Below are 9,967 nucleotides of genomic sequence, written 5' to 3'. Positions count from 1 at the left end.
TATGCAGGTACCATGTTACATCGTCAAGTTCTCATTGGCTCGTCAACGTACCCGCTGAAGAGCTAAGGCGGGAGGATGTGAGCTTGATTATCTTGTCCCGCCTAAACTTACATCTAATCTTACAGAGGAGGGGTCACAAGGCTGCGCGAAATCATAAGCGAGTCCCAAGAACTCCACGGGTTCGTGGCCCCGATTGGTTGACCAACCCTGCCGTTTCTGTTGGTCCCCTCGTTGGTTCTGTTGTCGATTCACTTATTGGTTCACTCGCAGGCGGAGAGGTGATATTCAGATTCAGACTATTGGACATCTCAAGCCCGAGTTGGCAAGTTGTCCGAGACAGAAAAGTGCAACGCTGAGATGACGGACCGCACCGCGCCGCAACGGTGTTCCTCGTGATCTGATGCCTAATGGAACATGGGGGCTTTGTGATGGATGCTTGGCAACCTGGTCAAGAAAAGGGTCTCTTGTGATACCGCCTTTTGCGACGTGCAGTTTGCGAAGAGCTCCCCTCCCTTCCTAATAGCAGTGCCATTCCCGCCGAATTTTGAGGTCCCAAGGCAAGGCAAGGCAAGGCAAGGCAGGCCACTATCAAGGGGATTCAAACCTTCATGATGCGGTACTCCCTCGTCGACCTGCTCGTGGCAGCATCAACTGCATCTGCCACCGTGCTGCTCTACCCGGACAGTCTCCCCTCAACACTCACCTCGGAGTGCACCGGCGCGCTGGCCGTGGACGTCACAGCCTGCGATCCGCTGGTGAGGGACCTCCGTCCTGACGTCTTCTACCCACCGGCGTCCCTGACACGCATCTGCACCACCGCCTGCTCGTCAGCCATCGAAACATGGCGGTCATCCGTGCTGTCCCAGTGCGGGAGCCAGACCATCTCGGCAGACCTTGGAGTCGAGGCCGCGGCTGTCTACATCCCCGGGTCGCTGCAGTACTATTTCCAGAACGCCTGCCTGCAGGACGACTCGGGCCGCTACTGCGGACCCGTTGCGGCCCTGGCAGCGGCCTTCGCGGAGCCCGGTATCAGCCCCTTCAACTATGTCACCAACACCACCGACCAGGTGCGGCCCGACGACTGCGACGTGTGTCTGGCCAACCGCTTGCGTCTGCGCGAGGGGTCGCCGTACTTCGACGGACCCCTCGCCGCCAGCCAGTCGCTGTACGCGAGCATGACGGCGAGCTGCGGTATCGTGAACCGCCCGGTCGTGACGACGACTATCGACTACTTCACTGCGTCACCCGTTCCAACGGCCAAGGTGTGTGAGGGCTCAACCTACACGGTTCAGGACTCAGACGACTGCTACACCGTCTCCAAGAGCCAAGGCGTCGGCACCGACTGGCTGCTGGCCGACAACGACTTGGCGGCCTTCTGCGCCGACTTCCCCTCCGCCGGCACCGGCCTCTGCATCGCCAATCAGTGTACCACCGTTACCGTCCCTATCAACACGACGTGCGAGGCCATGGCCGCGGCCGCCAATATCACCGAGGCGCAGTTCAAGTCCTGGAACCCCTCCATCAGTTACGGGTGCGCCAATCTGCCCAGGATGAACGGCTCCGAGGTCTGCATCGACGCCCCCGGCCGCAAGTTCGTGGCCCCCAGCGACACCTCCGCTCTGCCCCCTCAAACTCCGACCACCACGGCTCCCAAGCCTACGGACGCGGCCGATGGCTCCGGCGGTTCCGACAAGCCTTGCGGGCGGTGGTACTCGGTCCAGCAGGGCGACTACTGTAACCTCGTCGCCGTCAAGTTCGCCATCACCCTCGCCGACTTCCTCTTCCTGAACCCGGCCGTCAACGCCAACTGCACCAACCTCTTCGCGTTAGAGTCGTACTGTGTCGCCGCCGTGGGCGACATCAACACCTACTCAGGCCGCCCCGGCTACGCCACCATCACCCTCGACCCCTCGGCCCCGTTCACCGGCGTCCCCTACACGGAGCGACCAGACGCGACCAACTCCCCTTACACCCGGCTGTACACGGCTCTCCCACAGGCCACCGGCACGCGCGGCGACTGCGTCCACTACTTCGCCGGCGACGACTACCAATACGACCTCGCAGGCTCGCCCTTCGCTAGCAACTGCGAGCTCGCCGCTCACACCTACAACGTCGACCCCGAGACCTTTGGGTTGTGGAACCCCAGTCTCGGCAACGTCTCGGACTCGGCGTGCGCTTTCGAAAAGGGCGTTCGCTACTGCGGCTCGTGGTACATCGAACACGGAGACCAAGACGCCGTCACGGCTACAACGACCGCGGGCGGCGAGGACCCGACAAACACATCCCCCACGCCGCCGGGTCCCACCATGTCGGGCTCACCCGCGAACTGTAACAAATGGGCTCTCGTGACGGACGGCTTGTCATGCACTGACATGGCATCCGAGGCCGGAACCTCTCTTGAGCAGTTCCTGGCATGGAACCCAGCTGTCTCATCAGACTGTCTGACCAACTACTGGCTCGGCGAAGCCTACTGCGTCGGCGTTTCGGACGACGGCGCCACGACAACGACGGCGGCGGCGGCGACAACCACCGCTCCCACGACATCGAAGGTGACGCCGCCCGGCCCAACAATGACCGGGTCGCCCGCCGACTGCAACAAATGGAGCGTCGTGACCGACGGCCTGTCATGCACCGACATGGCCTCCCAAGCCGGCATCTCCCTCGCGCAGTTCCTGGCCTGGAACCCGGCCGTGTCCTCGGACTGCCTGACGAACTACTGGCTGGGCGAGGCGTATTGCGTCGGCGTTTCTGGCGAGTCTACCCCCGCGTCGACGACGACCACGGCGGTGGCGACGACGACGTCGGTGACGCCTCCTGGGCCTACCATGGGAGGCGAGCCGGACAACTGCAACAAATGGGCTCTGGTGACGGACGGTCTGACCTGCACGGATATGGCGAGCCAGGCGGGGATCACGTTGAGTCAGTTTTTGGCTTGGAACCCGGCTGTGAGCAGCGATTGTTTGACAAATTATTGGCTGGGAGAGGCGTATTGCGTCGGTGTTAGTGGCTAAGAGTGAGAGGGGGATCCATACTGCTGGCTGGTGACAAGTTCAAGTTTTTGCTTTGATATTTGGTACTTTACATACTTACAGATGACTTTCTTTTCTTTGTGTGTCTGCCTGTAGCTGTGGGCACGATTGTTGGCCCTTTGTTGAGAAAAAGAGACAAAAAGACTTTGATCCTGTCATATCAAGTGAGTGGCATGGCTGATGGATGCCCTGCCCTGCCCTGTTGATGCTTTAATCAAAGATGTACGCCTCCGTCTCCCTCTCCCCGACAAACTCAAACGCTTCCCACTCCATGTCCTCCCCGTCTCCGCCCACAAGCTCCTCAAACGCCCTGATGACTTCCTCCCCCGGCCTCCAGTCCTCGCCGACCTGCCATGTCACCTTCCCTTTCCCATCTCCATCAGGCGCATCGTATCTCACACCCCATCGGAACATGACTGTCTGGTCCTCATCCTCCGAGGGAGGCACCTCGTCGCTCCCTTCATACTCTTCGGCCCGATCCTTGGAAGGCCGCCACTGAAGCCACGTAAACATCTCGGCGTCTTGGAGGGAGGGCGTGTCTTGTCGCCGTAGAGACGAGACAAACGCCAGGAGCAGAGGATCTATGCGCTCCGCGATAGGAAGTATGCGGAACATGTCTGGCCGGCGTTCGAGGCACATCTCGTCGTCGCCCTCGAACTCGTCCTCTTCGCGAGACATCAGGGCGTGCGTCTCTTCGACGTCTTCCGAGCCGGGCGGGTAGTGCTCTTCTCTCGTGACGGCGTAGCCCGTGGGGTAGGGATCTTCGCCTCTAGGACCGGAGAAGTACCACCTTCCGTCGGGCGCGCAAGGGTGGAACTCCACTCTGAGGTGCCGCATGTGCGGCCAAGACGAGGAACGGAAAAGGTCGGGGGTGATGAGGGCGCGGATGTTCAGTTCCGCCAGGCAACTGCCCAGGTCCCGCAGGCCGAGAGACACGGGGTCCATGCCTTCAAACTCTGAGGGCGACGATGGCGAGGCACTGACCAGGTCGGGCATGTGCACTGCTTGATCTGCGTCGCCGCCGTAGGGATTGAGCCTCCAGAACCAGAGACGGGCTTTGATGAGGGAAGATGGCAGCGAGGGCATGAGTTGTCGCACCCCGCGGCCGAACTCGACGCGGGCATCCCGCCAAGGACCCTCCCAGGGACGGGAGAATATGCGCAGCGCCTGAGAAGAGAAGGCGAGGGGGAGGCGCTCCCACAGCCAGGGACAGTCGAGCTCGCGGAGATGGGGGAGGCGAGCGGCGAGCCCGAGGGGAACGCGCGGGGAGACGGGGCGCATGTGGACGAAGTGCATGTCCGGCTCGTTGGAGCTGCTGGGGGCGGGCAAGACGCGAAGCCGGGTAACATAGTTGAGGAGAGGCAGGGTGTCTGGATTCTGGACAGTGAGTCGGCGGTTGTGGAATGTGCGGTGCCAGCAGTCGGGGTAGATGTCGTAGGACTGGTTGAGGATGCGGATGGCGGCGTGCAGGCCGCCGTCTTCAGGTTTCCGGATGAAGTCCGTCTCGTCGGGGGATTGCTCGTCTGCCATGTTCTCTAGAGTGTGCAGGGCATTGAACAAGGCGTGCACTTGAACCGAAAAGTGGGCGTTGACGGCCTCGAAGTCGTCGGACGGCTCCATACATGTGACGGGCGCGCCAGCCCGGTTGAGAAGAAGAGGCATTTCCGCCTCGAGATCGCAATCGCGCAGGCCAACGTAGACGCCGTTGCGGCGGCCGGTGGTAAGGAGACGATCGAGCATTGCATCCTGGGAGGGCGGCGTGGCTTGGATGCGTGGGGATGCCATCGTGAAAACCGCGCTGCAATGACTTACAGGTGTTGTGTGTGGTGTTGATGGAGTCAAGTTGGGTAGTGTAGAGGAAGAACCAATTACCATGACAATTACAAGTAGGATTGCTGCCTGAGGTATCAGCGCATAACACGATAATCAGAAAGTGATTGCTCACAATTGTAAGAATGTAACGCTGTTGGTGCAACGAAAGCGGCCAGGAAGAGACATTGAATTCACGCCCATGACACAAACCGGGGTCTAGGTTGTGATCCATGCAATCCGTCCGGACGCGTGTCCAGAAAGAAGAGTTTGTCTGTCGTAAGATGCAGACCAAACGCTTCGAGAGACTTTTCAGGGGAATATTAGTTGGCAAGACAGCGTCAGATGTTCTCTCTTTACTTATCTTGTCCTAACTCCACGGGTTGAGTTGCCTCTTATATTCTACTGAAAGTTTGATAGGTACTAAATTAATACTAGTTCGTCTTTGATAGCTTGATTACACACTGAATCTGGTACGACAACGTGATGTTTCCTCGACTGCTGGAGAGCCTACCTATCACTGCGGTAAGACTATGTTGTTGAGTTACGCCCTATTAGATCTAGCGGTAGTGCCTCAGAAGATTGAGAGAGACTCTCCTTCTAGATAACACACACTCTATGCTTGATCACGCCGAGCTGCAATTTCAAGGCGGAGAATGCTGTTTAGAAAAACCGATCTTACCCTGAAACCTTCCTTAGGGTATTATCGATGGTTTTGGGAAAGAGAGAGACACCTTTGAGCCTAGATTGGGACGGTATTTCTTTTGTTGGAGGATAAGCTTGTCCTATTGGGAGTCATCCAGACTTGGAAGGCGGAACAGGAGCAACTGAGGTATCTCTATATGCCGAGAGAAAAAAAAAGATAATGGTTAAGCGCACGAATTGACTACAGGTCTGTTGTCAAAACTGATGTTCGTTGAAGCGAGACACGCCATAGCGGCATTTGAGCACTCAAATAGGAAGGTCAGTAGTGAATTGGACCAGAGCGGAGTCTAGACTTCAATTCTCTCAAAGCGCGGTCGGTCTCCTGCCGCCTGTCAGCGTGCTATCCTTTAAAGTCATGCTCCTTGGTATGCCCTCACTCCATCGTGTCTCTGCTCTTCAACCTTCATTTCTTTTTCGCCCAGGTTACGCGGTACAACCCATCACAATTCTTTGCGTAAGCACATTCAACATTGCGTTGTCCGTATCTATGTCGCAGTCAGGAACTGAGTATTTGTTTGTCCAGAACGACTACCTCGAAGTCTCTCGCTTCACAATGGCGTCGGAAGACGAGCAAATCTGTGTCGATGCAGCATTCCTGAATGAGGAGCTCTCAAATCTCAACATTGGAGGTCCAGATGCAGAGTCGGCATCATCAGATGAGAGCGAGGCCTCAGTTGATGTCAACGTCTTCGATGCCACTCAGTGTCTTTTCTGCAATTATAACAGTGAGAACTTGGACGAAAACCTTGATCATATGCGAAAGCGACACGGCATGATCGTTCCCTATCTTGAGAGTTTGATAGTCGACCTTGAGACACAAGTCAAGTACCTCCATCTCGTAATCTACGAGTACACCGAATGTCTCTAATGTGTCTCTATCCGGAATACTCCACAAGCCGCGCAAAAACATATGACTGGGAAGGGAGACTGCAAAATCGATGTTCAAAAGGAAAACTCCGAGTTCAGAGACTTCTACGCCTTCGAATCTAACGCCGGTCCAGATGGCAGCCGCTGTGGTGATTCGGGACACGCTTGTTTTGTTGACGCGAATGACGAAACAAGGCGCTTGCCTTTCGGAAAGACGGTATCCCATCGAAAAACGAAGAAAGTTCGTGATCACCGAGATTTGAGGTCGGGAGGAGGAACCGACAGTTTCTCTCTTGTGGAAGAAGGAAAGCGCCTCGATAGCCTAAGCGATGCCACGGCTTTGGTGATCAACAATGGGAAAACTAAAGATCTGGTTGTGTCTGAGAAGAGTAATGACCTATTCGACAAAAAAGAAATGGCTACAATGAGGCAAGGAGATCGATTGGCTCTTGCTCATTGGCCTCTTCCGCAGCAGAGAACATTAGTTGCTAAGGCAAAGAAGCAACAAGAGATGTGGAGTCGCTTCGAAAAAGACCAAGTAATCAAACTCCAGTGTAAAGCCAGAGCAAAATCAGACGTGCCTGCTGTTTAGCAAGATGATAAATGCGACCAAGATGCAGTGTTTGAATGCCCTCTACTCTCTACCGCTCAAATCATAACAAGGACCTTCCCGGCTGGGTACCTTGTTCACAGGTGTAATACACATGAAGATGGAAGCCTTGGAAAACGTCGAGTGTCGTTAATCGTACACATGCCTGGCCGGCGCTAAGCACAAGTATCATCTTTGAGATACAAGTGGCAATGAGGCGTATGAATATCATATTTGTGTGTTTGAGTCCTTGGACAAACAATGGCGTGCTAGATGCCCGGCGCAATTGTATGTCCGAGATAGCTAGTTGACGGTACAATGATGTGGCAAGCCTGAACCAATCTCCCCTACGCAGGCGTACAGAGATACTGATATCACGTCGTGTACGTTCAAGTCCTGGTCTGAAATGAAATTGACAGTCTAAATATATTTTTGCAGTATAAATTAGCCTCGGATCAAACTTGAGAACCGTTCTTTGTATCGAAGTAGTCTTGGAAACTGGGTGGCCATAGTTCATTACACCCACTAGGTAGGTGCAGCGCCGTCCTTATCAGACTCCCGCACCAATGAAACTCAAGGCGAAGTCAGGAGATTTTCTCCCAAACTGTTGGTTTCTGTAGCGGGATTCTTTGCACGATCCACTGGTTCACACGATCAGTCTCCGCCAATAACTAGACCTTCATCAGGAACGCCCTAACGAAATTGAGCCGTTTGAGCCAAACAACCACATTCTGCAGCCTCAAATTGACCGGAGGCGGGGTCCGCGGCACTTGAGACCACTTCACGGGCCGCCACGTAGAGGTGAGGCGGAGTTGGGCCAGCTAGAGTGCCAAGTTTAAACTTCAACTGGGATGCTGCTGGTTTACGAGTGACGTGGGCGTGGAGCCGATGAATTAAAGACTGATGTGCACCGCTAGTTCCCGATCTGCGATAGAGCATAGATCCCTTCGGCTTGGATCCCCCTTAGAGATTTCTAGAATCTCCACAAATGGTAACCGAGACGCCAACGGTCGTGATGATGGACGGATCCCTGGGGTTCAGATCACGAAGCGCTCGGTAAGTGGGAGTCCTGCGAAGGCCACCAAAGCCCAACCTCAAAGCCTTTTGCAGCTTTCCAAAATTTCTACATGAAAAAGGGAGAAGAGCTGGAACGTCCTAAAAGCACATCTGGCTTTTTGAATTTAGGGCATAAATGTCTGTTGTGGTTGTTGGGCCACCATCGACCCCGGGCACCGTTCAGCCGTGGGAGGTTGTCGTGAACCCACGGACGGTGCTAAGATGCTTGTAGGCAAATCCCAGACACGGCAACGTAGCAACCAGCGCACGTCAGCATGTGTCGTAAGGCAGAGTCCATGCAAGCACAAACTCAACGGGCCAGCCGACGTCACATCTGAAACGGCCCAGATGAACGCGCGGAGCATGCCGCTCTCGCCGCAAATATCAAGGCGAGCACGCCTCGGGTTGGGCTGCAGAGAGGGGGTGGCATTCTTGAAATTAAAGGCGGAGAAGGAATCCAGAAGTATTTTTATTCTTTGCCTGCTTCGATGGTTCGGCTGTGAAATCTACGCGTTCTATCATTGTCGTCCACTCATCATTATTACATGATCATGGATACCATATCAGACGCCGTCAAGCTTTGTAAGATTGCTCTGGATGCAAAGAAGCTCCAGGAGATCAACTACGGCCCGCCACGGCCTACACAAGTCACTTTGTTCTGGAACCTCGTGGTTCTCTCTCGGTACAACAAGTACACGCCCCTCTTCACCACGTTCGCAGGAGGTATGTTTCCATAAAGCCGACGTTTTCAAACCAGCACGACTGAGCAGAGACAGTGTGGTCCGCTTTGCTAGCTGGAGCAACCGAGCTATCCAACCCCCATTCGAACATTCAACCCGCTTTCGTCTTCCGACAGACTGCGTTATGTTTTCTTTCGGCCTACCTGTTTTGCGGCGCGGGAATGGTCTGGAACGACTATGTCGACCGTGAAATCGACGCAAAGGTCGCTCGGACGAAGGATCGCCCGCTAGCGGCCGAGAAGGTCACCGTGACCGATGCCATGCTATGGATGGCGCTGCAGCTGCTGATGGCTTTGTCTTTGGTTCACAAGATGCTTGATGGGAAGGATGTGTATGGCTTGTACCTGCATACAGCCGGATGTCTGTTGCTAACTTCAGTACAGGTGGAAGCACATGATACCCGTCATCATCGCCTCTATTCTTTATCCTTACGGAAAGCGACCGAATGCCCGCCGCCTTCGCATCTACCCGCAATACATACTTGGCTTCACCATCGCCTGGCCCGCCGTGATGGGACGCTCAGCCATTTACGGTCGGCAGCAACCTTTCGACTTCACCGTCAGCCAGTGCTTCCCGCTTTGCACAATGGTGTTCTTCTGGATCATTTACCTGAACACTACGTACAGCTACCAGGACATCGTCGATGACCAAAAGATGCGAATCAACTCGTTCTACACGGTCGGCGGACGGAACTTCCACCGATTTCTTGTCGTCCTCGTCGGTCCGATTTTAATCTGCCTGCCATTGTATCTCATTCAATTCCGGTCATGGTGGCTCTGGACTAGTTGGATGGGAGTCTGGACCGTGACTTTCTTCAAGCAGCTGTCCCAGTTCGATCCCAGATGGCCGGCGACCGGAGGCGGAGTACACAAGAGCAACTTCGTCCTTGGCGTGTGGACTATCGTGGCATGCGCTGTCGAGGTGCTATTGAAAGACGTCGACACCACGCGCTCTACGTTCAACCTTGATGGTTTTGTATATAACAATGCGTCTGCTTGATTGTTTGCTGCGAAATGATACCAGAGACTGCCGAGTCTAGCGATAAATGTTTTCGATGATATCAGTCTGCCACAGTCGAGGATAGCAAACCCGACTCGAGTGCCTGCATGGCACGTCAGGAACAAAAGGCAGGCATAGTACAGTACCCAGCAATGGTTCATGATTAGGTGATC

At 55.2% G+C, this 9,967-nt stretch overlaps 4 protein-coding genes across 4 annotated transcripts; 3 read left to right on the top strand and 1 right to left on the bottom strand.

Moving 5' to 3' along the window:
* Positions 1 to 611: 611 nt before the first annotated feature.
* On the top strand, positions 612 to 3,011 carry CGGC5_v001673 (LysM domain-containing protein; the record flags this gene model as incomplete). Its single annotated transcript, XM_032025162.1, has 1 exon — positions 612 to 3,011. One exon carries the CDS (start codon positions 612 to 614, stop codon positions 3,009 to 3,011), a length of 2,400 nt encoding a protein of 799 aa, XP_031878211.1.
* Positions 3,012 to 3,239: 228 nt separating this feature from the next.
* CGGC5_v001672 (uncharacterized protein) lies at positions 3,240 to 4,814 on the bottom strand (the record flags this gene model as incomplete). Its single annotated transcript, XM_032025161.1, has 1 exon — positions 3,240 to 4,814. The coding sequence occupies one exon, from the start codon at positions 4,812 to 4,814 to the stop codon at positions 3,240 to 3,242; it is 1,575 nt and encodes a 524-aa protein (XP_031878182.1).
* Positions 4,815 to 6,096: 1,282 nt separating this feature from the next.
* On the top strand, positions 6,097 to 6,411 carry CGGC5_v001671 (Core trichothecene cluster (CTC) protein 15; the record flags this gene model as incomplete). The annotated part of the gene is made up of 1 exon (XM_032025160.1): positions 6,097 to 6,411. The coding sequence occupies one exon, from the start codon at positions 6,097 to 6,099 to the stop codon at positions 6,409 to 6,411; it is 315 nt and encodes a 104-aa protein (XP_031878181.1).
* A 2,195-nt stretch (positions 6,412 to 8,606) lies between these two features.
* mpaA (Polyprenyl transferase mapA) lies at positions 8,607 to 9,794 on the top strand (the record flags this gene model as incomplete). Its single annotated transcript, XM_032025159.1, has 3 exons — positions 8,607 to 8,778; positions 8,832 to 9,126; positions 9,179 to 9,794. The coding sequence occupies 3 exons, from the start codon at positions 8,607 to 8,609 to the stop codon at positions 9,792 to 9,794; spliced, it is 1,083 nt and encodes a 360-aa protein (XP_031878177.1).
* Between the last annotated feature and the right edge of the window lie 173 nt (positions 9,795 to 9,967).

Source organism: Colletotrichum fructicola (genome assembly GCF_000319635.2).
Source record: "Colletotrichum fructicola Nara gc5 chromosome Unknown KSG_Nara_v1_contig01, whole genome shotgun sequence".
NCBI classification, from domain to species: domain Eukaryota; kingdom Fungi; phylum Ascomycota; class Sordariomycetes; order Glomerellales; family Glomerellaceae; genus Colletotrichum; species Colletotrichum fructicola.
This window is presented reverse-complemented; position numbering and strand designations above follow the sequence as displayed.